Below are 26,170 nucleotides of genomic sequence, written 5' to 3'. Positions count from 1 at the left end.
GCGAAAATCAGCATAGAAAACAGCATTGGCATTAATAGTCAAATATAATATAATAGTAGCCTTGTGTTTTTATTTAAAGTATTTCGGTGACAACCTGGTTGATTAACAACATTGAGTTGTAAACACATTTGTTTTTTGACATAAACGTGGGACACAAAAACCAAAAGCAGTGTAGAACACTATTGCCCAAAATGCATTGCTCCAATAACTTACCTAAGATTGCCCCCCCCCCTGCCCCCAAAATGCATTGCTCCAATAACTTTCCTAAGATTGTCCCCCTCCGCCCCCAAAATGCATTGTTCCAATAACTTTCCTAAGATTGTCCCCTCCCCCAAAATGCATTGCTCCAATAACTTTCCTAAGATTGTCCCCTCCCCCAAAATGCATTGCTCCAAGAACTTTCCTAAGATTGTCCCCCCGCCCCCAAAATGCATTGCTCCAATAACTTTTCTAAGATTGTTCCCCCCCCAAATGCATTACTCCAATAACTTTCCTAAGATTGTCCCACCCGCCCCCAAAATGCATTGCTCCAATAACTTTCCTAAGATTGTCCCCCTCCGCCCCAAAATGCATTGTTCCAATAACTTTCCTAAGATTGTCCCCTCCCCCAAAATGCATTGCTCCAATAACTTTCCTAAGATTGTCCCCTCCCCCAAAATGCATTGCTCCAATAACTTTCCTAAGATTGTTCCCCCCCAAATGCATTGCTCCAATAACTTTCCTAAGATTGTCCCCCCGCCCCCAAAATGCATTGCTCCAATAACTTTTCTAAGATTGTTCCCCCCCCCCCCCCCCAAATGCATTGCTCCAATAACTTACCTAAGATTGCCCCCGCCCCCAAAATGCATTGCTCCAATAACTTTCCTAAGATTGTCCCCCCGCCCCCAAAATGCATTGCTCCAATAACTTTTCTAAGATTGTTCCCCCCAAATGCATTGCTCCAATAACTTTCCTAAGATTGTCCCCCCCAAAATGCATTGCTCCAATAACTTTCCCCCCCAAAATAAGATTGTCCGTCCCCCCAAAATGCATTGCTCCAATAACTTTCCTAAGATTGTCCCCCCGCCCCCAAAATGCATTGCTCCAATAACTTTCCTAAGATTGTCCCCCCAAAATGCATTGCTCCAATAACTTTCCTAAGATTGTCCCCCCCACCCCCAAAATGTATTTTTCTATGAATGAAGTCTCACAAAAAGTGTAATTTCCTACGAATTCAGTCACACAACAATGTGCTTTCTGTCACACGAATTAAGCCACAATCTGCTGAAATCCGTAAATATTTGCAGGAATTGAGCGTGAGATTGTGTTGTTTCTATGGATGGATTTTTACAAGGCTACTTTGAAGCAAGGTAAGACTTGCCTCATTATTTGAAGTAAAGTTGAGATTGAGTTGAGACTGAGAAATAACTCCTTTTTAAATCATAGCCACAGAAGTGAACACAGGATTGCATTTAGAATTATTATTTGTTGCAATGACTGTGCTTACAAAAGCAGGTTTCACTCCAATAGCCCACGGGCTTTTTAAGGAGTTACTCTCGCTCTGTCTGACAGGTGGTAGGCTATTCCGCTCATCAAACAAGGCTCTTTATGCTGTGCCTGTGTGATAAATAAAATTGCAACAAACTAAAATACAAACGTGCCAATTTAATTCCACACAATTATGAAAATTAACCTATAGACCAACAATGCAATAGAATGACTCGCAAATAAACTCAGTAAAAAAAGAAACCTCTTTTTTCAGGATCCTGTCTTTCAAAGATATTTTGTAAAAATCCAAATAACTTCAGATCTTCATTGTAAAAGGTTTTAAACATTGTTTCCCATGCTTGTTCAATGAACCATTAATGAACATGCACCTGTGGAACGGTCATTAAGACACTAACAGCTTACAGACGGTAGTCAATTAAGGCCATTAATTAAGGTCTGAAAACTTAGGACACTAAAGAGGCCTTTCTACTGACTCTGACATACACCAAAAGAAGGATACCCAGGGTCCCTTATCTGCGTGAACGTTCCTTAGGCATGCTGCAAGGAGGCATGAGGACTGCAGATGTGGCCAGGGCAAGAAATTGAAATGTCCGTACTGCGAGATGCCTAAGACAGCGCTACAAGGAGACAGGGCGGACAGCTGATCATCTTCGCAGTGGAAGACCACGTGTAACAACACAGGATCGGTACATCCGAACATCACACCTGCGGGACAGGTACAGGATGGCAACAACTGCCCGAGTTACACCAGGAACGCACAATCCCTCCATCAGTGCTCAGACAATCCGCAATAGGCTGAGAGAGGCTAGACCGAGGGCTTGTAGGCCATTTGTAAGGCAGGTCCACACCAGACATCATCGGAAACAATTTCACCTATGGGCACAAACCCACCGTCGCTGGACCTGACAGGAGTAGCAAAAAGTGCTCTTCACTGACGAATTGCATTTCTGTCTCACTCGGAGTGATGGTTGGATTCACGTTTATCGAAGGAATGAGCGTTACACCGAGGCCTGTACTCTGGAGCGGGATCGATTTGGAGGTGGATGGTCTGTCATGGTCTGGGGCAGTGTGTCACAGCATCATCGGACTGAGCTTGTTGTCATTGCAGGCAACCTCAACGCTGTGTGTTACAGGGAAGACATCCCCCTCCCTCATGTGGTACCCTTCCTGCAGGCTCATCCTGGCATGACAATGCCACCAGCCATACTGCTCGTTCTGTGTGTGATTTCCTGCAAGACAGTAATGTCAGTGTTCTGCCATGGCCAGCGAAGAGCCCGGATCTCAATCCCATTGAGCACGTCTGGGACCTGTTGGATTGGAGGGTGAGGACTAGGGCCATTCCCCCCAGAAATGTCTTGAAACATGCAAGTGCCTTGGTGGAAGAGTGGAGTAATATCTCACAGCAAGAACTGGCAAATCTGGTGCAGTCCATGGGGAGGAGATGCACTGCAGTATTTAATGCAGCTGGTGGCCACACCAGATACTGTTACTTTTGAGTACAGTACAGTTATGGATAAAAATACTAGATTGCCATATTCAAATTCCTTATGCAAACAAGATAGCACCATTTTCTAAATTGTATTTATTTACAGACAGCCAGGGCATACTCCATTATTCAGACATCATGTACAAACAGTATTTGTGTTTAGTGAGTCCACCAGATCAGAGGTATGACATCTCATTATATTGACAAGGTGTGTGAGTTGGACAATATTGCTGTCCTTCCAAAGCATTAGCTTTTGTGTGTCGGGGAAAATGGGGGTAAAAAAAATCTGTTTTCTTTACGAATGTAGTAGAATAAGTTGTTAAAAATACAAATAGTTAAGTACAGATACCCCCAAAAACTACTAAAGTAGTACTTCAAAGTATTTTTACTTAGTTACTTCACACCACTGCCTCAGCAAAAATTGGTGCAGGTTTGTTCAGTAGCTGGGGCATGTTCCCCACCAGAAGCCAGGGTGTAGGGCCAGTGGAGAGGTTGCCTACCTGTACACCTCATAGAAGACCAGACCAAACAGCAAGGTTGGGCCCACACTCCAGCCTTACAACCTTCATGCCTGTGTGTAGTATAGTTTTGAAATTGCTAGACTTTTAGTAGTTATCATGAGCACTTATTCAGTCCACCTATTCATAAGCATACATTCTTACTTGCATCCTTCCTTTCCTACCACTGTCCCCTACTGTTCTGGTTTACCTGAGACTAACAGGAACAGTTCTACCAGACTGTATACATTACTGCTACTGCCTTTCACATTGTCCATCCAACACAAAGGCTATGTGGACTGCTGTGACAGCTTCTTCCATTGATTTGAGAGAAAAACATTCCTCAGAGGCATTTCTAGGAAAATGTTCACTTGGGTGACAACCACTACCATTATGTAATAACTGAAATCTGTAACTTTAGAATCAACAAATGTATGAATCAATAATACTACAGTGACATTGTATGCAATACATGCCAATACCAGTGTCCTGCTGATTAAATCCATGTTCTAGTATAGCAGCTGCAGTTATGTAAATCATTACCGAAGATGACCGTGAAAAACATACTGTACTGCATTGTACGTAGAGCGACAACAATTTGCTGTCCCAATCGGCTATTTTTTACATTATTTTTTTAAACAAGGCAGTGGTTTCCAGGACAGATTAAGAATCTCTATTAAAAATTATTTTAGTCCAGGACTTTAAAAAAACGATTTTGCCTTTATTTAACTAGGCAAGTCAGTTAAGAACTAATTCTTATTTACAATGACGGCATACACCGGCCAAACCCAGACGACACTGGGCCCATTGTGCGCACAATCACGGCCGGTTGAGATACAGCCTGGATTAAGTTTAATCTGTCTGGGAAACTGGCCAAAATTGTCTGCAGTCAACAAAAACAAAGTGTTTGTGTTTAAAGTATTTTTGGGGGACTTTGTTATTCATTTTAAAATGTTGCAACTTCCTATAGGTATTTTTGGCACGACATACAGTGCCTTAATAATTCACACCCCTAGACTTTTCCCACATTTTGTTGTTACAACCTACATTTAAAATTTAGATTTTTTTGGGTCACTGGCCTACACACACAATACCCCATAATTCCAAAGTGAAATTATGTTTGTAGAAATGTTTAATTAATCAAAAATGAAAAGCTGAAATATTCACATAATAAATTGCATGGATTCACTTGGTGGGCAATAGTGTTTAACATGATGTTTGAATGACTACCTCATCTCTGTACCCCACACATACCTTACAGATAATTGTCTCAGTCGAACAGTGAATTTCAAACAAAGACCAGGAAGATTTACCAACGCCTCGCAAAGAAGGGCACCTATTGGTAGATGGGTAAAAGTAATTTAAAAAATAGACATTGAATATCCCTTTGAGCATGGCAACGTTATTTACACTTTAGATGGTGTATTAATACACCCAGTCACTACAAAAATACAGGCGTCTTTCCTAACTCCGGAGAGGAAGGAAACCGCTCAGGGATTTCACCATGAGGCCAATGGTGACTTTAAAACAGTTACAGAATTTAATGGATGTGGTAGGAGAAAACTGAGGATGGATCAACAACATTGTAGTTACTCCACAATACTCACCTAAATTGACAGAATGTAAAGAAGGAAGCCTGTACAAAATAAAATTATTCCGAAACATGCATCCTGTTTGCAACAAAGTCCTGAATACAAAGTGTTATGTTTGGGTCAAATCCAATACAACACATTACTGAGTACCACTCTCCAAATGTTCAAGTATAGTGGTGGCAGCATCATGTTATGGGTATGCTTGTCATCGTTAAGGAGTTTTTATGATAGTTACATTCGGTTTCTTAGTGTTGATGACTAAGCAGAGGCAAAATCCTAGCGGAAAACCTAGTTCAGTCTGCTTTCCACCAGACACAGAGATGAATTCACCTTTCAGCAGGACAATAACCTAGTTCAGTCTGCTTTCCACCAGACACTGGGAGATGAATTCACCTTTCAGCAGGACAATAACCTAGTTCAGTCTGCTTTCCACCAGACAATGGGAGATGAATTCACCTTTCAGCAGGACAATAACCTAGTTCAGTCTGCTTTCCACCAGACAATGAGAGATGAATTCACCTTTCAGCAGGACAATAACCTGGTTCAGTCTGCTTTCCACCAGACACAGAGATGAATTCACCTTTCAGCAGGACAGTAACCTGGTTCAGTCTGCTTTCCACCAGACAATGGGAGATGAATTCACCTTTCAGCAGGACAATAACCTAGTTCAGTCTGCTTTCCACCAGACAATGGGAGATGAATTCACCTTTCAGCAGGACAATAACCTAGTTCAGTCTGCTTTCCACCAGACAGAGATGAATTCACCTTTCAGCAGGACAGTAACCTGGTTCAGTCTGCTTTCCATCAGACACTGGGAGATGAATTCACCTTTCAGCAGGAAACCTAAAACAAAGGGCCAAATCTACACTGGAGCTGCTTACCAAGACGACAGTGAATGTTCGAGTGGCCGAGTTACAGTTTTGATATAAATCTATGGCAAGACCTGAAAATGGTTGTACCCAGAAAGACTAAGCTGTCATCACTGCCAAAGGTGCTTCTACAAAGTATTGAGTCAGGGGTGTGAATACTTCTGTAAATTCAATGCATGCATTTCATTTCCTATAAAATGTGCAAAATATTTTCTACAAACATGTTTTCACTTTGTCATTATGGGGTATTGTGTAATTCACAGAGTGAATTGTAACAATTGAATCCATTTTCAATTCAGGCTGACACTGTGGAATAAGTCAGGCTGTATGAATACTTTCCAAAAGGCAACTATCTGATAGGGCCACCCCCATCATGATATATATATATATATAACAAATATCTATTCAAAGCATTTATCCGTAAGCCAGCAAAATATGAGTACAGCTAATATTTTTTACCTACTTCCTTTACACAATAAAATACACACTTTCTGAACCCCTTTAAAAATGGGGTTATTAAAATATGACATTTGTATCACAAATCAATGTAAGGAGACCAAAGGAAAAAATGTAATTTTTTTTTAACAAAAATGATCAAATTCATTTAAAAAGTAGTGTGACCAAATGATGCACATGTTCGATTATATCGTTTTTGTTTCGTCATGGTGAAGGACCATAAAAAACTAATTGAATGGATATGCTATGGGAGCAGAGTTCAAAGTTCATTTCTTCTGTTGGATGTAATTGAGGTTGACATGTCGTCGTCCGTGGGGGAGGAGCGGGAAATGCTGACTGGGGTGCACCACAGAACCTGGGGCGGAGTCAAGACAAACAAGGAAGTAAAGTTAACTGCTGTAGGGGTATTTTTTTAAGATTGAAGGGGTAAATTATTTAGATTACATTTAGTAAAAAAGTATACTAAATGAGAGGTGGCATCCTAGCAGTACGTCTCTTGACCCTTTGTCCGTCTCTCGCTCTCCCTCTCTCCTCTCGCTTTCTGAGCCTCTTACTTTGGGACATGACGTGCTTGCCGGGTTGTGGGTAGCATCCGTTGCCCTGCTGGATGAACTTCTGTGGCATGCGGTAGGACGGGGACTGGGAGTAGTGGGCTGCGTTGCTGTGCTCCCAATTCCTAGAGCCCTGCTGACTCACCCCCCCAAACTGGGTCTGGTAGCCCGGATCTGCGGGGGGAGGGAGGAATGGAGAGGTCTTCAAATTCGGTACAGCAAAACATCCTTGGAATTGAAAACAAATAACTAAGCCAACTACAATAATTTGATAATATCCTTCTGTCCTAGCACCAGTTTTTTGTGAACAGTAAATTAAGTGTGTTGGCAAAACCACTGGTGTCTCTTACCTGACCACACAATCAGCACCGTTAACAGGGAAACAGTTACTGCTAAAGACTCCAGGAACAAGGACAGAATCTGACCACAGTCAGACAAATAAACCAAGCCGTGGACAGACTGACACAGACAGTCAGACCTAACAGACAGACAGTGCCACCCAGTGTGTACCTGACTTGCCCACAGTGCCATTAGCCACCAGTGCCCCTTGCTGTGCCAGGTGGTTGTGCCAGTGCCCATCCAGTCCCGGCCCTCCTCCCAAGCCCATGGGCCTCCCCGCCGGCTGGGCGAAGATGATGCTGGGGTCATTGAGGTTCATGGGGCTGCCACCCAGCGGAGAACCCCCTGGGCCTGTGTTCCCATTCCCTTGCCCGGGGGTCTGGCGTAAGGGAAATTTTAGGCTGGGCGGGGAGGGCCCTTCGGGGCCACTGGAGGTCTGGAGGACGGGGCCATGGATGGGCCATGAGATGGAGGGGTGGTGAGGTTGGTGATGGGCCTGGTGTCCCTGGGACAGGTGTGATTGGTGCTGGTTGTGGTGGGATGGCAGTAGCCCCAGAGCAGTGAGAGCTCCAGGGTGGTGGTACTGGCTTGGGTGGGTGGAAGGGAAGCTAAAGAGTGAGAGGGGAACCTGGGGATGTTGGGGCTGCTTGTGGGGTACCCCTCCAGCGGAGGTGGAGGTCTTGGAAGAGGAGGGCTGGGGGGAGCTGGAGGATTGGCTCGAACCCTGGGAGAACAGGGTGGGCTGAGGGGAATAGGGCGGAGTCTGGCGGGAATCAGACTGGACAGAGAGACCGAGAGAGCAGAGTTGGAGAGACAGCAAGGGAGCAGGAGGTAGTGGGAAAGACAGAAAAAAATTAAAATAAATGTATCGTACATACATACATACATACATACATACATACATACATACATACATACATACATACATACATACATACATACATACATTGATAGATAAAGAAGCTAGCTGCAACAGTACTCATTCATTACATTTGAACATGGTTAGGGTGGCTAAGTGGGAGCGAGACAATTCCCTGTTGTACTCACACATTCGGAAGGTTGTCTGGTGCGTCCAGGGAGGTCCTGGGGAGGTTGGGGGATGGGGATGGACTGGGAGCTTACCATGGCTCGCACTGTGTGGGAAACAGAGAAACCAACCACCACATACATCACTCTGTCCCACTGCTGCCCTGTGCTGGGCCGTACTAGTAATGAGAAAATACAGGTCTTTAATCATGAGTTAGTTACTGTAGACATAGCTGGTAAATACTCTGATCCACTAGCTCAGATAATAAATAAATAAAACATTGTGGACCACTCAAATAAAGTTGAGCTTCTAAACACAACCATAGTCAAACTTGGTACAGTATTTTCTTTGGCATCAGTTAATATACATTACGTCACCTGTACCCATTAAAAAGTAGTGCAAATAAAAGGACATTGAGGTGTGTGTACCTGGTCCCCCTGCGGCTTTCTGTCTAAGGTGGCGGTGCTCTGGGCAGTCCCGCCGTACACGACCAAATAAAAGGACATTGAGGTGTGTGTGTACCTGGTCCCCCTGCGGCTTTCTGTCTAAGGTGGCGGTGCTCTGGGCAGTCCCGCCGTACATGACCAAATAAAAGGACATTGAGGTGTGTGTGTACCTGGTCCCCCTGCGGCTTTCTGTCTAAGGTGGCGGTGCTCTGGGCAGTCCCGCCGTACATGACCAAATAAAAGGACATTGAGGTGTGTGTGTACCTGGTCCCCTGCGGCTTTCTGTCTAAGGTGGCGGTACTCTGGGCAGTCCGGCCGTACATGACCAAATAAAAGGACATTGAGGTGTGTGTGTACCTGGTCCCCCTGCGGCTTTCTGTCTAAGGTGGCGGTGCTCTGGGCAGTCCCGCCGTACATGACCAAATAAAAGGACATTGAGGTGTGTGTGTACCTGGTCCCCCTGCGGCTTTCTGTCTAAGGTGGCGGTGCTCTGGGCAGTCCCGCCGTACATGACCAATTTCACCACACTGGAAACAGCGACGCTCCCGTGGCTCATGCTCGTCTCCATCCTTGACATCCTCCTCTTTTTCGTTCTCCTTCTTCTTCATCCCCCTTTTTGGACAAATGACACATTAGTTCAATCAAACATGGAAACACTACCCAACACAGGTTCAAATAATATATACTATGCCTGTTGCAATAGAACCAACAGACAACAGTACAAACCGGTAACACCTGGCACTGCAAGCATGCTAAAGCAAATGTTCAAAGTATTGAAAATGTTTGAAATAGTATTTGAACCCAGGTCTGCACACACACACACACACACACACACACACACACACACACACACACACACACACACACACACACACACGTTCCAAAAAAAACTCACTGATGTTCTCTCCCTGTGTACCTGCGTCTTTTGGGGCAGTCCTTCATGTAATGACCGATCTTGCCACAGATCCGACAGCACCTGTCATTAGGTGCAAGTTCCCCGTCCGTGAGCACCTTGGAGTCAAAGAAGTAGTTCTGCACCACAGGAAGAAAACATCGTTAGACATGAGAACAGACTTTACTTAAGACAAATGGAACCATTTGATACGTGTGCATAAATGCAGCTCAGTGTCATGGCAACAATGCCCATACTTACAATGTGTTTCAGAGTGCCGATCTTGGATCAGGTCCCATTCTTACTCATTGTCATTTAAAAAGGCAAAAATGAACCTATACCAGCACTCATACTCTAACACTCTGTTAATACAGTCCTATATCTAATGTGTGTCATACCGCCTCTATGCCAGGCTGGGGGTAGAAAGGAGTACCAAACAGCTTCCTGCCGTTGATAAAGGCCTTCATGATGAAGTTAGTCACTGAGGAGAGAGGGGGGGGGGGTGGTGTTAGCGACCACGATCACTGAAATACTAGAGACAACACAGAATTGGCCTCCTAAGGATTACTTTAGGAGACATAGTTCACTTACTTTTGCGAGAAACTCCAGCACCAAGATTGTGATTCAAGTCGAAGGGATCTAAAAAAAAGTCAAAAAGTCAGTCATCAGAGATGAAATTGGTCCTTTCCTCATCACAACCATGTGACTGAGAAGGATAGTTTCACTACCTTCGATGGCGATGCACTTGGAGGTCCACTGCTTCTCGAAGGTGGTGAGCCGTTTCCTCTGGCGGATGCTGATGACGAGCTCCTTAAAGTCAAACTCTTCGGTGTAGAACCTGAGCAGGCCCAGCCACAGCTCCCCCACAGTCTCGCGGTTCTGCGGAAGCTCTGGCAGACGCCGACGCTACGGGGGACGTCAACAGATGGTGAGCTTTATTATATTCAGAACTTTTAGAGAACGCTTTTGACTACAATGACTAGTAAGCAACAAGGAAAACATCATTTAGGAAAAGCAGGCATGTAGGATGTTACATTCAGTAGTGTTGATGACCAAACCACTCACCAGTTCCTCAATGGCATCAAAGAAGAAGGCATTCCAACCATCCACCATCCTCTGCGGTACAGAATGTCCATCAAAGACCTTAGAAAAAGACCAACATTGGGTTATTTCCTTAAGTTTTTCATAAATGCTTTTACAAAAGTCTTTCGGCATGTTCTGTTGGTGTGGGCTACGTCCATACAGACAAGCTACAACTGTAACCACTTTTGGGGTTGTAAAAAGGGTAAGCGAACAGTACCTCTTGGAGAACAGGGATGACAGGGGGCTGTCTCTGCTGCAGGAAGTAGAGCACCATGAGGATGTAGGCATAGGATGACAGACTTCCTCTGGACGCGTCACCTATGTAATATAATAATAATAATAATAAAATAATATAATAATATAATAATAATAATAATAAATAATATAATAATAATAAATAATAATAATAATAATATAATAATAATAATAATATAATAATAATAATAATATAATAGTAACCTATGTCACAGCGCTTCGCAAACACCTTCATGGTGTATCCCAGGAACTGTACGCGAGGGTCCAGGGCAGCGTAGGTAGCCAGCATTCTGGTGTTGTGTTGAGCCTGGAAGAGGACTGATGCCAATGAATCCATACAGATGCATGCATTTAATTGCTTAACCTCTTGGGTAGGGGGCAGTAATTTCACCTCTAGATGAAAAACGTGCCCAAAGTAAACTGCTTGTTAATCAGGCCCAGAAGCTAGGATATGCATATGATTGGTAGATTTTGAGAGAAAACACTAAAGTTTCTAACACTGTTAAAATAATGTCTGTGAGTATAACATAACTGATATGGAAACCCACAGGAAAACCCAAGGACAAACCATCCAGGAGAAAAAATTGAGGTCATAGGATTTTCCAATTGTTTTCTATGGGATACCCTTATTATTAGGAACCTGGTTGCAGTTCCTATGGATTCCACTAGATGTCAACAGTCTTTAGAAATGGTTCAATGTTTTTTTTTTTTGGAGAAATGAAGAAGTAGTGCTATTCATTGTAAGTGTCACTCCAGGTGGACTCTACTGTTTTGATGCGCGTGAACTGGAGCGCGATTCACGTTGTTTTTGTCCGGTATTAATCTATTATTTACGTTTTAGGGTACCTGAGGTTAGATTAGGAACGTTGTTTGAAATGTTTGGACCAAGTTTGTAACTTATTAGATCCTTTGTGGGCGAGTTGAAACCGGTGTATTTCTGAATCAAACTCAACAAATAAATGGACATTTTTGGGCCATAAAGAAGGACATTATCGAACATAAAGACCATTTGTGATGTTTCTGGGACATTTTGGAGTGCCAACAGAAGAAGATCATCAAAGGTAAGGCATTTATTATGTCGTTATTTCTGACTTTTGTGGCGCACCTGCCTGGTTGAAATCTGATCTTCATGTGTTTGTATGCGGGGCACTGTCCTCAGATAATCGTATGGTTTGCTTTCGCTGTAAAGCCTGACACAGCGGCTGGATTAACAATAAATTAAGCTTAATTTGGATGTATAATGCATACAAGAATGTTAAATATTTGAATTTGGTATTTTTGAATTTCGCGCTCTGCAATGTCACCGGATGTTGGCCAGGTGGGACACTGTCTCACCTGCCCATGAGAAGTTTTAAGCTGGTAGGCAATTATGTAGATAATAGCAATTTAGCTTGAGTTACAAAAGGACCTGTTAACCAGTGACTGACGCTTACCAGTCGGTTTACTCACCAGAGTGTTGTAGAGGCTTATGTCTGCCTCCAGTCCGCTCTGTCTGTGTTCAAACTTCACAATAGGCACTTTGGCTGTTGTGATAGGCAGGATGTTCCTCAGACCTGACATGGGAAAACACAGGTTAATCAATCACCAAGTCACAAAATATGACTGTCTACACTCTGTACTCATAGCAAGCAGTCAAACCTTGCATTCTGAAAGGAGTCAAAGTAATGTGCTGTGGACAAACTGGTCTCTTACCTGTGTGTTTCTTTAGCACCTTGGCTAGGCCTTCGATGATCTCTTTGCAGTTCAACTTCTGTTAGACATGAGGTAGACATATTTACATCTCAGAAATGACTAGGGAGATGAGATCAGACAAAGAGCTGAAGGCTTAGTTTAAAAATGTCAAAATGGGTGCCGGTCCAGTGAGTTAATGTACCTCTGCTGTATCATGGCCCTCCAGGGTCATGCAGATGTCCAGGTCGCTGTCACGGAAACCGAAGCCGTTCTTGGAGGAGCCAAACAAACACAGCTGGGCATTGTCTGTAGAATGATATCACAACTGTTTCATAGTAACACCCTGAAGTGGAAGTTCCGTATTCCTTTACACTGCTGTTCTCAGCTGTTAACATATGCAACTCAGTTGTGATCTGTACGTACCATTATACTCCTTTTGTATGAGCCTCTCCAGACTACCCAGGATCTGCTCTCTCTTCAGCTGCTCTGCAGGGGAAGGGGACAGCTCATCTACAAACACAACAAGACATTTAACAACAACAAAAAAAAACAGGAAAATAAAAAATGATATTTAGCGTGCTTGAGTATTCCCGTGTGTGTTATTTAAGTATATATATTGTTTTTAACAGTGTATGGTTATAGACACCCGTCTTCGCTCCATAATATAGAAGGGGCGGCAGGGTAGCCTAGTGGTTATAGAGTTGGACTAGGAACCGGAAGGTTGCAAGTTCAAACCCCCGAGCTGACTAATCTGTCGTTCTGACCCTGAACAGGCAGTTAACCCACTGTTCCTAGGCCGTCATTGAAAATAAGAATTTATTCTTAACTGACTTGCCTGGTTAAATAAAAAGGTAAAAATAAAAATATGCTGGGACAAAATCTGGATATAAAAAAAAAAATCACTCAAACTCCTTGCAAGATGGCACAAGGATGATGAACAGCGGACGACTTACGGTAGCAGAGTCTACAAAGGCCATCCAGAATGTCTCTGAAGCGGTCGGTCATGGGGGGCAGCGGTTTGAGCTCGATCTTCTTGAAGTCCTCAGGACACTCGTCCTTCAGATGGCCATCTCTCTTACATGTGCTGCACACGACTGTAGGAGGCTGCAGGGGGGGATAATCAAATAATAAAGAGGATTGACCTGTTGGAAAGCAGAACCTGTGAACATTCAAAATGACCAGAAACTCAAGATAATACCTGAAAACTATGGTAAAGACCTGCTTTCTCATAAACGTTAAGCCAAAATCCATGAGTCAAACTATTACACTTATGGCAAAGGAGTTCTGGAAATGACATAGATATACAAAATGTGCTGTCAAATCAGTTATAGAATTTACGTTGTCCATTGGAAAACAAGTGTTACCTTTCCGCCAGTGAAGATCATTCTGTCGAAGATATAGTGCAGGTCCTCTGGTGCAATGTGTCCCTGCTTCTCCTCCTCTTCATCCCCATCCAGTAGGCCGTTCTGGGTTGAGGCGGAGCAAGGCTCCAGAGCGGTACCAGGCTCCGCTACAGCCCCATCCAGTAGGCCGTTGTGGGTTGAGGCGGAGCAAGGCTCCAGAGTGGTGCCAGGCTCCGCTACAGCCCCATCCAGTAGGCCGTTGTGGGTTGAGGCGGAGCAAGGCTCCAGAGTGGTGCCAGGCTCCGCTACAGCCCCATCCGTTGAAGCCCCCCCACAACTAAGGACCAAGTCCATAAGCCCGCCATTCAATGTCCGCTCAGCCCGTTCCCCTTCATCACTCTCACCATCCTCCTTCTGACCTGTCTCAGAGCTCTGACTTTTCCCTTCATTCCCATCGCCCTGTCCACCTCCACTCTTCTCAGACCCGTCTTCTCCACCCTTTCTTTCGCCTTCCTCCCACTTCATGCCCTCATGTTTGGTTGTATTCTTGCCTCTCTGCCACTCCACTGCGTTCCGGTCCTTGCTCTGCGGGCAGGCAAAGTATTTGTAGGCGGTGCGGAAGAGCTCCTGGATGTACTCAAAGACCATTTGACTGTTGAGGCTGCGTGCGACGTTCCTCTTCGGGGCAAACGGATCTGAGAGAAGAGGAAATGGAGGATGACGACTTGAAAAGGTGGTAGTGGGGTGTAGAAACTCACTGAGATATCTAAAAAAATATGAGGTCTTTCTGACCTTTCCAACCCCAACCTATTAACCCCTGGTACTTCAGCAGGCTCATCGAGGGAGACAAATAGTAATGACAAAATAGGTAACAAAGGAGGAGAGCTAGTCACATAAAGATGTATAACCGGATTGTCTGTCATGTAGAATACAATGACATGTCAGCTCTATTCAGTACGTTTCTATCGTTTCACCTGTCCGAATACACCCCCATTCAGCGGTCTCTCCCCTCCCCTCTCTGTCACTTACCCTCGATCGCCAGCCTGCGTCGGGGCCAGTTCTTCATCTCTCTCGAGAGATGTTCTTTGAGGCGGATGCTGATGATGTGTTCCTCCAGGGGGAACTCCAGCGTGTAGAACCTCAGCAGCTCTAGCCACAACTGGCCCAGGGAAACACCCTTACCCAGGTCCAGGGATAGACGCGTCTGGGGAGGGACAGAGAGTGGGAAATACACCATGTCAATGACGTCGGCTTAGTTCAGGAAGCGCCATAAACAAAATAAAAACATTCTGATTCTTGAAAGCCATAGTAACGGTCACATTCTCTCCTCGCTCACTTCCCTTCATGGACTGTGTACTTATGAAAGTTGTCATTAAGTGTTACCAAAAGACTGGTGTCAGATTTCAAAACAATCTAATAAATCCATAAAGGGGAGAGTGAGCAAGTGTACACTTTTTTTCCTAATAAATCCATAAAGGGGAGAGTGAGCAAGTGTACACTTTTTTTCCTAATAAATCCATAAAGGGGAGAGTGAGCAAGTGTACACTTTTTTTCTAATAAATCCATAAAGGGGAGAGTGAGCAAGTGTACACTTTTTTTCCTAATAAATCCATAAAGGGGAGTGAGCAAGTGTACACTTTTTTTCTAATAAATCCATAAAGGGGAGAGTGAGCAAGTGTACACTTTTTGGGAAAAGTGAAGAAATTCAGAACTCGACCATAGTGCGAGCGTGCTGTTTGCAGAGCCGGTGAGTAGACCCTCCCCTCCCGGACTACTCACCTTCCCCGCTACATGCCGGGTCTTCACATCAGGTTTCTTTTGCTCAGACGTGGCCTTCCGTCCTTCCCCCCTGCCGTCCCCCCGTCCCTCTGCACTGGGGGATCTGTGCTCCCACCCCACAAATATATCCATCTCTATCCCAGTCAGATGGTACTCGTCCACATGCTTCACGTCAAAGCCTTCAATCTCAAACAGAACACAACATAGCTTAGCTATCAACAACAGAAAAGCCAGCAACATGTGATGACTTGTCACTTCAAAGTCATTTATTACCTTCAAAATGTGCCTGTCATAATGGTGACCAGTTCTATTAAAATAGAACGAGTCACAAAGAGAACGATGTCCACTCTAGTTAATATATTTCTGTGGTGTCACCTACCCAGTAGCCGAAGTAGACAGGGAGGATGGGCTCCCTGCGTTGTTGGAGGAAGAAGATGACCATGAGAGAGAAGGAGTAAGAGGGGATACCCCCCTCCGCCTGGCAGTCAATGTGGCACAACTAGATGAACAGAAACAACCAAATATAGAATTGTCTCTGGTCAGGGGCTGTTGGGGTCATCAAAACAACTAAAGCCACAGTATGCAAAGGTATGTCGAGCATATCATATCATTGACTCATTACAATGACACCCACAGACAAACACAGTCAACTTTAAGAACTGTTGGTATGAAGAGGTTTAGGTTCCGTCAGCAAAGGCCTGAACATTGAAAAAGTGTAATCATCAAAAGCACTAGATATGATGTAAATGGTATCTATGATGGCATACTATCCATTAAAGAGAACGTCCCCCAGGCCAGCCTTACCTTAGCCCAGAGGCGGAAGGCCAGGACCAGAGGCACCAGTCTGGGTTCCAGTCTAGCCAGGGCAGCCAGGTGGTTAGTAGTGAGGCAGGCTACGTCATTACCTGCACTCACCGTGCACAACAACCTACTGTGGAGACAACAAACTCATCAGGGTTGTGTTCATTAGGCACCAAACGGAAGAAAACTGACTGAAACAGAGAGGGGCTACCTGAAAAAAACTCTTTTTTTTTGTTTTCGGTTGCAAAATGTATTGCTATAATGTGCCCAGGAATGAAAACCATCCAGCAACCAGTAAGTCAGAGGATATTTCAAACAGTAGTATGTTGTAAATAGATAAAAGTGTAGCTAATAGAAAGCGGCAGAGTTGACATTCCACTGACCTGTTGACATCTCTGCAAAACACAACCGGAACTTTGGCATGAAAGTCAGACTCCACCTCAGAATATTCAGCTGTAAAGAGAAAATATTCTTTGACTGCTCCCAAACTCAAAGACAACAACATGACTCCCAATTGACATACTGTAACTTCTGGGGAAAAAAAGAGGGGTTGTATTAAAACTAACATGCATTAGTTATCAGGTTTTCTATAAATGTTCTCGTTTCATAGCAACATTCTTCATTCAAAGAGGTTTGTTACGGATACAGTTATCCTGTGTGTGTGTTTCTTTTCTCTCCTTCTCCCCTCACAGGTGAAAACCATCACTCCCCAATCAGTCAACAATCAATCATCAATCAGAAGACACACCTCCTCCTATTTCCTGACCTATCACAGTTCCTTCCCATGGTTTAAAAACCCCATCATTTGTTTGTTCTAAAGCTCAGCTCAATCTCTCTGTAAATGCCATGTCTGTAGGTCTCTGTATTTCACTCTCGCTTTGTGTCTTAAACCTCTCTTGTTTAAGCACCTCATAGCACTTTGTCATCACCTGTGAGTATTGTTTTTGTTTATGGTGTTTGTGTTTGATTGCTGGTGGGAAAAGGGGGAAACCAAGACAAGTCGCCCATGGGCATACACTACCCGTAGGTGAACTTTGTTAAATACACTAGTTAGAACTGGGCGGACCACCCACTGTATTTTTGGTTAGTTAGTTAGTTGTTGTTAAAGTAGGCTAGTCTAGCTTAGGGGTGTGTTTTTGTATATTTATTGTTTCTTTCCTTGGGTCCAGCTCAGCCCCTTTTCCTGCTCCCCCCATTACCGTGTGTTTATAAATAAACCTAGAGTTTGACGGTAGATTTCTGTTGTCGTGGTTATTTCGTTCACACTTTTACTTTGTCACAATAATAATTTGCATGAGTTATGTTACGGATCTCATTACCATCCCCCCTAGACTGTCGGGCCAAAAGGGATTCGTAACAGGTTAATATGGACTCTCCAGTCTAACACAGAACTCAGTACAGCTCTACTCTTCCCTGCTCTGGCCTGTGGGCTGGAACAAAGAGCTCACTGACTCTGCCCGGTGCCACAACACAATCCTCCTTGTGCTGAATCTACAGTCGCTCTCTACACCGACAGTGTTTATTCATGCAGGGCTGTTCAACACTCACTGCTGTTCTTCAGGATTTCCAGTACTAGTATCAGCACATCTGGTTGGGTCATCTGGAGAGACAACAACAGCATGACATTTGTTAGTCATGGTCGGCATTAGTTGATCATATTCAATCAAATGCATTCATTAGGGGTGTCAATTTGGTGAACTCGGTTCGGTCCTATTAAATGTGTTTTGCAGTGTCCTATTAAGTCCTATTATTCACAGGAACTTGGATCCTCTTAACTAATAAGCACTAGCCAAAATCAGTTCAATCCTATCCAAGACAATCACGTTGAAGAGCAATCGCTGATCATCTGATACAGACTGACATTGAGGTGATTGATGCAAACCAAGGCTGTGTCCCAATAGTCTCGAATAGCCTACTTTACATTTACATAACTTGCATTAGTGGTTAGGTGAGAACACAACGAAGACTTACAGTGGAGGGGTAAGTGACGTCAATGTTAATGTCACTTGTCTTGAAGGCAAATCGGGTGAGACAGGAGCCGTAGAGCCGAAGGGAGCAAACTGGATAAGAAACATTAAACAGCATTATACATGCTTCAGATCATATCTCCCTACTAGTGTTGTCACGATACCAACGTTTCACTCATCATACGATAGCAGGACAAGTATCGCGATACCACTAGGGAACATGTCAGTGGCCTTAGCATCCTGTTCGCGCCGTTCACCGGACAGACGCCTGTTCCCTTTTTCAAAATGTTTTGAACAGCAGACACGACTAAAATGTACCAATGCACAATCATTCTGTAGCTCAGTTGGTAGAGCATGGCGCTTGTAACGCCAGGGTAGTGGGTTCGATCCCCGGGACCACCCATACGTAGAATGTATGCACACATGACTAAGTCGCTTTGGATAAAAGCGTCTGCTAAATGGCATATATTATTATATATATAAGAATTAATGCTCAGTTTGTCGCGCGCACATTACCGTACCACGTATCGCTAGCAGCATTTTTGTCAAATAATGATTGTTATACTAGCTGTTTAGGGAAAGAAATTAAAAAATAAAATACTAGCTGTTTAGGGAAAGAGCTTGTGAAATTATACCATGATCTAAGTGGACTAAACTTGAAATATAAATATTAGCTGGCTACTCACTAGCATCTGGGATTGTGCCTGAGAGACTGTTCATGAGTCGGGTGTTTATTTTATGCCTGTTACATTATTAGTGAATGTGCATTGTGCATGGTTCTGTATAAATGTGTAACAAAAAGGGCATTTTTACAGACAGATCAGTGATTATTGCAACAAAACAAAAAAAAGCAGGTACAACTATTTTGATAAAATATTTAAATTATTAGTGGGTCTTATGGTTGTGGAAAGCATATAATTCGGCCTAGGTATAAATTCAGTGTATTTGACCATCAAATTGTACAGAAAAAAGCTTCTTTAGAGAGAATATTTTGTTTGTTGATATATATCGTGAACCGCCCATAAATTTAAAAAAATATATATATATAGATGAGTTTTAGGCCATATCGCCCAGCCCTAATATCAATGCATAATGATCTGCATGTCATTGTGGCAGTAAGGGGAAAACACTGCCACAGCTGCCACACGTGACATGCGCAGACTCCCAGTTACACAATAAATGCGCATGAAAGTGAAGTGGACATTATTGGACACACACATGGAAGAGAAAGACCAGCTGCGGTTGCACAGCGTTCACCCATTCAGACTTTGTAGATCAGAGGCCTAGATGACAGGGAGGAGACAGAAGGATAGGAAGAGTTGGTTACCTGAGAGGTGCTGCTGGATGATCTTCTCCATCCTGTCGACCACTTCCTGTCGCACCAGGAAGTCCTGCTCTGAGATGCCGTGTTGGTTGGCCGCCCGGAGGACGGCTGCGTCAACGGCTCCCAGCTGGGCTGGGAAGGGGGCAGGCAGCGCCCGCAGCTCATTCTCTTCCTGCTTATCCTAAAACAGTTACAGCACAGGGGAGAGGGACAAAGGCAAGGTGAATACAAATATCCAATGGCCCTGTCTAATTGACTAGGGAGAATTCTGGGTGGGGGAGGAAAAATAAACAGACACACACACATCAATAAGCTCCACCTCAAGTAAACATTTCCACTTATAAAATGTCATAAAAATGGAAATAACCGCCTAGGTTTCCCTTCTAAGTTACACTACACATCAGTTGTCGTCGGAGAACATGATAATTATGAGAAATTAAATAAAAGTAGCTTTTTCTCTCACCATGATGTTCTTCTTGTGTCTTTTCTCCTTGATGTGTTTGTGTGCCCCCTGTATGTTCTCAATGTGTACAGAACACAGCTTGCATAGATACTGGAAGTTAGGGTATTCAGGAGACGGCTGTGGTGGCGGAGATAGAGCAGTGAAACCAATCACATGTAAGAGAGTATGACATGATAGTGCCCCACCCCTCTGCCCTGTAGACATGGAAATCTTAACTCTACGTCTTGAGCTGTTGACTATTAGCATTGAAACAGTTTTACCTGGTGATAATTCTAATTAACCAATTACAAGTTGATAAGACTTCAACATTAAATGCACTATGCATTGTGGTTTGAATACTGCAACACAGAATAAAACAATAGAAATCCCATGATGGTAGTGACAGACCATTACTGCTTATCCCTTAGCCATAATATATTCGCATTACTTTAATAAAATATTAAATTGGATGACTATTTATTCCAAGTCCTCGTCTCTATAGAGCTGCTGCCTATGCTGTCAGACAAAATCACAATTTGATAAGTTCTTCAAAGTAAAAACGGCCTACTTTTATGACTGCTGAACAGGCTACCAACTATATCAAATCACTTAGATCATGCATTTTCAAGTACACCTTTGCAAAGCAACTGCTTTCTACCCCTCTCATGTGTTCTTTTCTCTCTGTGCCAACTAGGTCTCTGTGTCTGTTCCACATAGACAAGTAAGCAGGCGTGCAATGGATTATGCTCATTGTAGTTAATTACCCAATTTTCTCTGCTAAACTATGTCAAATATTGGGCTGTTGGAAACTACAACTCCCTACCATATTGCACAGTTCGGCTTAATCTGATTTATCTCTACAGAAACTGAACATCGAGCTGACAGGAAAAAAACTAAATGGAATTCAAATAATTGACCTTCTTGGTGACAGGGGGGCAGTATTGAGTAGCTTGGATGAATAAGGTGCCCAGAGTAAACTGCCTGCTACTCTGCCCCAGATGCTAATATATGCATATTAGTGGTATTGGATAGAAAACCCTCTGAAGTTTCTAAAACTGTTTGAATGATGTCTGTGAGTATAACAGAACTCATATGGCAGGCGAAACCCTGAGACAAAATCCAACCAAGAAGTGGGAAATCTGAGGTTTGTAGTTTCACTTATGTGATTGCCTATCCAATATGCTGTGTCTATGGGGCCAGATTGCACTTCCCAAGGCTTCCAGCAGATGCCAACAGTCTTTAGAAAGTTGATTGAGGCTTCTATTGTGGAAGGGTGTCGAATAAGAGCTGTTTCAACAAGTGGACTAGGCTGAGGCAAATCAGTTGTTTACGGCCGGTCACACGGGAGCGCCGTTCCTTCTTTTTCCTCTGTAATGAATACGCTATTGTCCAGTTGGAATATTATTGAAGATGTATTATAAAAATGTTGTAAACATTGTTTGGCATGTTTCTACAAACTGTAATGGAACACGACTTTTCGTCTGGATTTTGCGCTCACGCATTGTGCCTTTGGAAAAGTGAACTAAACGCGCGAACAAAACGTAGGTATTTGGACATAAATATGGACGTATTCGAACCAAACTAAAATTTCTTGTGTGAGTCCTGGGAGTGCATTCCGACGAAGATCAGCAAAGGTAAGTGAAGATTTATAATGCTATTTATGACTTTTGTTGACTCCACAACTTGGCAGGTAACTGTATGGCTTGTTTTTGTGGCTGAACGCTGTTCTCAGATTATTCAATATTGTGTTTTTGCCATAAAGCATTTTTAAAATCTGACACAGCGGTTGCATTAAAGATAAACTTGTTCTTAACTTCTTGACGCTACCCTTCCCTTTAGCGGGATAATTGTCATCAACAACCGCTGAATTCCATATCGCCACACAAATAATATTACTAAAAATATTTATATTCATGAAATCACAAGTGCAATATAGCAAAACACAGTTTAGCATTTTGTTAATCCACCTGTCTTGTCAGATTTGGTAAATATGCTTTACAGCGAAAGCAATCCAAGCTGTTGTGTAAGTTTATCGATGACTAAACAAAACATTATGAATACCTAGCATCAAAGTAGCTGGGTCACGAAAATCAGAAAAGCAATTTTAAAAAAATGAATCGCTTACCTATGATGATCTTCGGATGTTTTCACTCACGAGACTCCCAGTTACACAATAAATGTTCCTTTTGTTCCATAAAGATTATTTTTATATCCATAATAACTCTGTTTGCTTGGCGCGTTATGTTCAGAAATCCACAGGCTCGAGCGGTCACGACAACGCAGACGAAATGTCCACAGAAACATGTCAAGCGTATTTTTATAATCAATCCTCAGGTTGTTTTTAAAATAAATAATCGATAATATATCTACCGGCACTGTCTCTTTTTCAGTAGGAGAGGGAGAGTCAATGGCTGCCCCACTGTGTTACGCAAGCAAAACTCAGGTTTCGCCTGCAATATCAGTTCTGTTATACTCAGACAATATTTTGACAGTTTTGGAAACTTTAGAGTGTTTTCTAGCACAATCTGTCAATTATATGCATATTCTAGCATATGGGCCTATTTTTAAAAACATAAAAATAGTGCTCCCTAGCTGAAAGAGGTTATTTGTCAGTTAGCTGCTTAAAAAATAAAAAATAACCAAAATGTTGGTTAATCGCTCAGCACCATCAGACTGATCTAACTTGAGACTGAAGCTGCCTTAAATGTGCAATTGTGTACATAAATTCCAGTAACTGATACAGACAATACATACAGACAACAGTTGACTGATACAAACTGAGGTAACTTATTTTCTCTCCTCACCTTGACCAGTCTGTGTATGTAGTCTCTGTAGAGGCGCTCCTCAGCCTGTCTGAGACCCAGCTTCTGCTCAGAGGTCATGTTTCTACCCTGACCACGCTCGTTGACCCCTGACCCCACCACAGTGACCTCCAATGCAGGCTGCCCCGTGCCCACCACAGCACCAGCCTTCTCACCTGCAAACACAGACAGGCAGAATATGAAACAGCTGTAGGAAACAAATATTTTGACCAAAAATAGTTTCCATGGCAAAACAACAAGAGGTCTCCAACAGAGACTTATTATAGCGGCTAATGACTCAAACATTAACCTATAGTTATGTAAAGTATAGAATAACTCACACGGTGACTTCTCCTTCAATGGACTTGTCTTGGTCTGTAAAGTAAGGCCTTCTTCAGATGAAGTGGCCACCATACCTGTGTCTCCTGTGTCTCTACCTACACCAGCCGGGCTGCATCCTGTAACCAACGAGGGCCTAGCATCACCCCTCTGCTGCCGCTGGCCTGCAAGTCTCACCTTCCCCCTCTCCCCAGAGTTGGCCCTACCAGTTGGCCTACGAGGCTTCCCTCTCCCTGGGTTCTGAGGGCTGGCAGTGGAGGCTCTGCCTGTCCCACAGTTACTGCCTTGGTCCTTATGCTCTTCCCTGGCTGCGGTAATGTGCTCCTTGCTCCGACAGGCAGTGGCAGGCTTGGGGCACTCTCTCTGGGCTGGAGTCTCTTTCAGGGGCCTGGAGCTGGCAGAGGATGAAGCTTTGGATCCCTTGGCCTCGTTGCGAGAGGGCTTGACTGATTTTAATGGGCTTTTTGACTCCTCCATGCCTCGATCCTGTCCTCTCCCACTCCAACTGCTACTCTGTATTGAGGATGATCAGGGTCTCGTGAGGCAGCTAGTCCAACGAAAACCTGTGGAGATTAAATGCATTCATTGTTGGCATTACCTACATTTACCTTAGAAGAGCAATTGCCAAAACTATTATTATATACTAAATAGTAATACTATCAAATCATATATTGAACTAATTGGGTATTGATAAGAGGAACTGAGAAAGTAGACAGTGGCAAAACCTTTGCTGCAATGAAGTCCCAAAGGCCTGATTAAACAAGAGTGCATCTAAGCTAGGAAAATATATGGTTAGTTGGACCAGTTCAGAAAAAGGTCAAATTATAACTAGCTGTGTTCATTGCAAAGACACATTATTACAATATAACAAAGGGCGTAGTTAACGCTAGTTGGTTAGTAGCTGCTTTTAGCAACGCTTTGCGTTTACATACACTAGCATTGCTTCCAATAGTATTGGGTAGCCCAAAAAGCCAGAAGTTAACAAAATATGTAGCTAAAAACACGTATTATTAAACAGTTTCCAAAACGTAGGTCTGTTGTAAACATATTAACCTCATATCAAAATAAAAGTCCTGCACTATTACATGGACGAAAAAGGAATAACTTGTGGGGGACTTTTATATTGACATGAGGTAACCAGAGAGGAAGTGGTTCTACAATAGTCCCACGTTTGGAAAGTCCGTTTAATAATACTGTAATGAAACAGGGGGAGCAGGTCTCGAACCCTCGACCCGCATGCTTTTGCTGCACAGTCGATAGCGCGCCGGACCTCGGGCTCGAGACCTACTCCCTGCTGTTTCATTACACTTACAATACATTCCTATAACTTACATTTAGTTTCAAATTCAATGTTTTCATAATGTCCAACCAGCACAGTAAGTTTAAATTATTATTTATTTTATTTAACTACGGGCTTCCCGCGGACAGTTTTCTGTGCAACCCAATACAATTCGGAGCAACGCTAGTGTATGTAAATACACCCGCGTTGCTATAAGCATCTAGCTGAACAAAACCATGGCTGAAGCACTTGTTTATTAAGAAACCAAACCACATCGCGAAAGGGCCTTCTGGCACAGCGAGACACCCTGCAGAAACAGCAAACTAAAACGTATTAAAAACGCCTCGAGACAAATACATATCCGCCAGCTCGCGCACGGACTTCCTTGCTCGCGAGCAAATGTTTTTGCTAACCGACAGCTACTTAAGTACCTAATACATGGATGGCTGGTTAGTTCGCAAACTAGACATATATCCGCTGGCGGCTTAGCGTTTCTATTGACAATTGTTTTACTAGCTAGGTACTCTATAAAACTGATGCACGTCAAAAACGTCCACAAATAATATCTAATGCCTTACTGTAATATGCAGGTTTTTAGCTGAAAATGGACCTAGACCGTATTTATCTTCCTGTTCAGTATATTGTTTTTCTCATCTACGGCCCCGATCAACACAGCAATCATAGACGCCATGTTAATCCCTCGACACTTTGTCTTCTTCCATGAGGTTTAACGGCGGTTGTCATCCAATAAATGTTGCATTACCGCCACCTACTAGACTGGAGTATAACTCCCTTATTCTTTGCTTAAAAAACAATACCCTACCATTTAACGCTACACTCACTAAAAAAAAAAAAACACCACCCTACTCCCCGATCTAAATATATTTAGTCCTACTTCAGGCCAACAACCTGAAAGGATGGGACACCACCTCTTAACACACCATGTAACTCTTCTGAGGTCAAATCTCATATACCCAAATACCTCTTTGCAGCTGCCACCACAACCTCAATTTCTCTGCCACTTATGTTCCATCCCTGCAGTACAGTTGATAACCATCGCTATAAATGCTAAAAATACACTCTTACTGAAACATACAGTACCAGTCAAACATTTGGACACACCTACTCATTCCAGGGTTTTTCTTTATTTTTTTTTACTATGTTCTACATTGTAGAATAATAGTGAAGACATCAGAACTATGAAATAACACATATGGAATCATGTAGTAACCAAAAAAGTGTTAAACAATTCCGAATGTTTTTTTATATTTTGGGTTCTTCAAAGTAGCCACCCTTTGCCTAGATGACACCTTTGCACGTTCTTGGCATTCTCTCAATCAGCTTTTCCAACAGTCTTGAAGGAGTTCCCTCATATGCTGAGTACTATTTGGCTGCTTTTCCTTCACTCTGCAGTCCAACTCATCCCAAACCATCTCAATTGGG

At 43.2% G+C, this 26,170-nt stretch overlaps 1 protein-coding gene across 6 annotated transcripts; it reads right to left on the bottom strand.

Annotated features, from left to right (window-relative positions):
• Positions 1 to 6,494: 6,494 nt before the first annotated feature.
• Positions 6,495 to 25,435, bottom strand: LOC124038051 (terminal uridylyltransferase 4-like). 6 transcript variants are annotated; one of them, XM_046353442.1, is made up of 30 exons: positions 25,306 to 25,435; positions 23,451 to 24,011; positions 23,113 to 23,285; positions 20,330 to 20,446; positions 19,870 to 20,047; positions 18,547 to 18,635; positions 18,124 to 18,175; positions 16,959 to 17,028; positions 16,579 to 16,705; positions 16,154 to 16,273; positions 15,775 to 15,960; positions 15,025 to 15,199; positions 14,017 to 14,690; positions 13,606 to 13,756; positions 13,076 to 13,162; positions 12,855 to 12,958; positions 12,674 to 12,731; positions 12,431 to 12,534; positions 11,186 to 11,288; positions 10,944 to 11,044; positions 10,709 to 10,786; positions 10,372 to 10,549; positions 10,235 to 10,282; positions 10,042 to 10,124; positions 9,647 to 9,783; positions 9,203 to 9,363; positions 8,326 to 8,411; positions 7,450 to 8,056; positions 6,943 to 7,113; positions 6,495 to 6,743 (listed from the first exon to the last, which is right to left on the bottom strand). In XM_046353442.1, the coding sequence occupies exons 2-30, from the start codon at positions 23,923 to 23,925 to the stop codon at positions 6,655 to 6,657; spliced, it is 4,782 nt and encodes a 1,593-aa protein (XP_046209398.1). In that variant the 5' UTR covers positions 23,926 to 24,011; positions 25,306 to 25,435; the 3' UTR covers positions 6,495 to 6,654. The 6 variants fall into 6 exon arrangements, 5 of the variants coding, with proteins under 5 accessions (XP_046209398.1, XP_046209400.1, XP_046209401.1 ...); XM_046353444.1 differs by having other exon boundaries at positions 9,668 to 9,783; XM_046353445.1 differs by having other exon boundaries at positions 23,526 to 24,011.
• Between the last annotated feature and the right edge of the window lie 735 nt (positions 25,436 to 26,170).

This window comes from Oncorhynchus gorbuscha, linkage group LG06 (genome assembly GCF_021184085.1).
Source record: "Oncorhynchus gorbuscha isolate QuinsamMale2020 ecotype Even-year linkage group LG06, OgorEven_v1.0, whole genome shotgun sequence".
NCBI lineage: Eukaryota > Metazoa > Chordata > Actinopteri > Salmoniformes > Salmonidae > Oncorhynchus > Oncorhynchus gorbuscha.
This window is presented reverse-complemented; position numbering and strand designations above follow the sequence as displayed.

Coding starts and splice junctions, on each gene's coding strand:
- LOC124038051 (XM_046353442.1), bottom strand. CDS start 23,925: ATGGAGGAGTCAAAAAGCCCATTAAAATCAGTCAAGCCCTCTCGCAAC. Junction 20,447..23,112: donor ACATACACAGACTGGTCAAG/GTGAGGAGAGAA, acceptor CCGCCACCACAG/CCGTCTCCTGAATACCCTAA. Junction 20,048..20,329: donor GACACAAGAAGAACATCATG/GTGAGAGAAAAA, acceptor TAACTGTTTTAG/GATAAGCAGGAAGAGAATGA.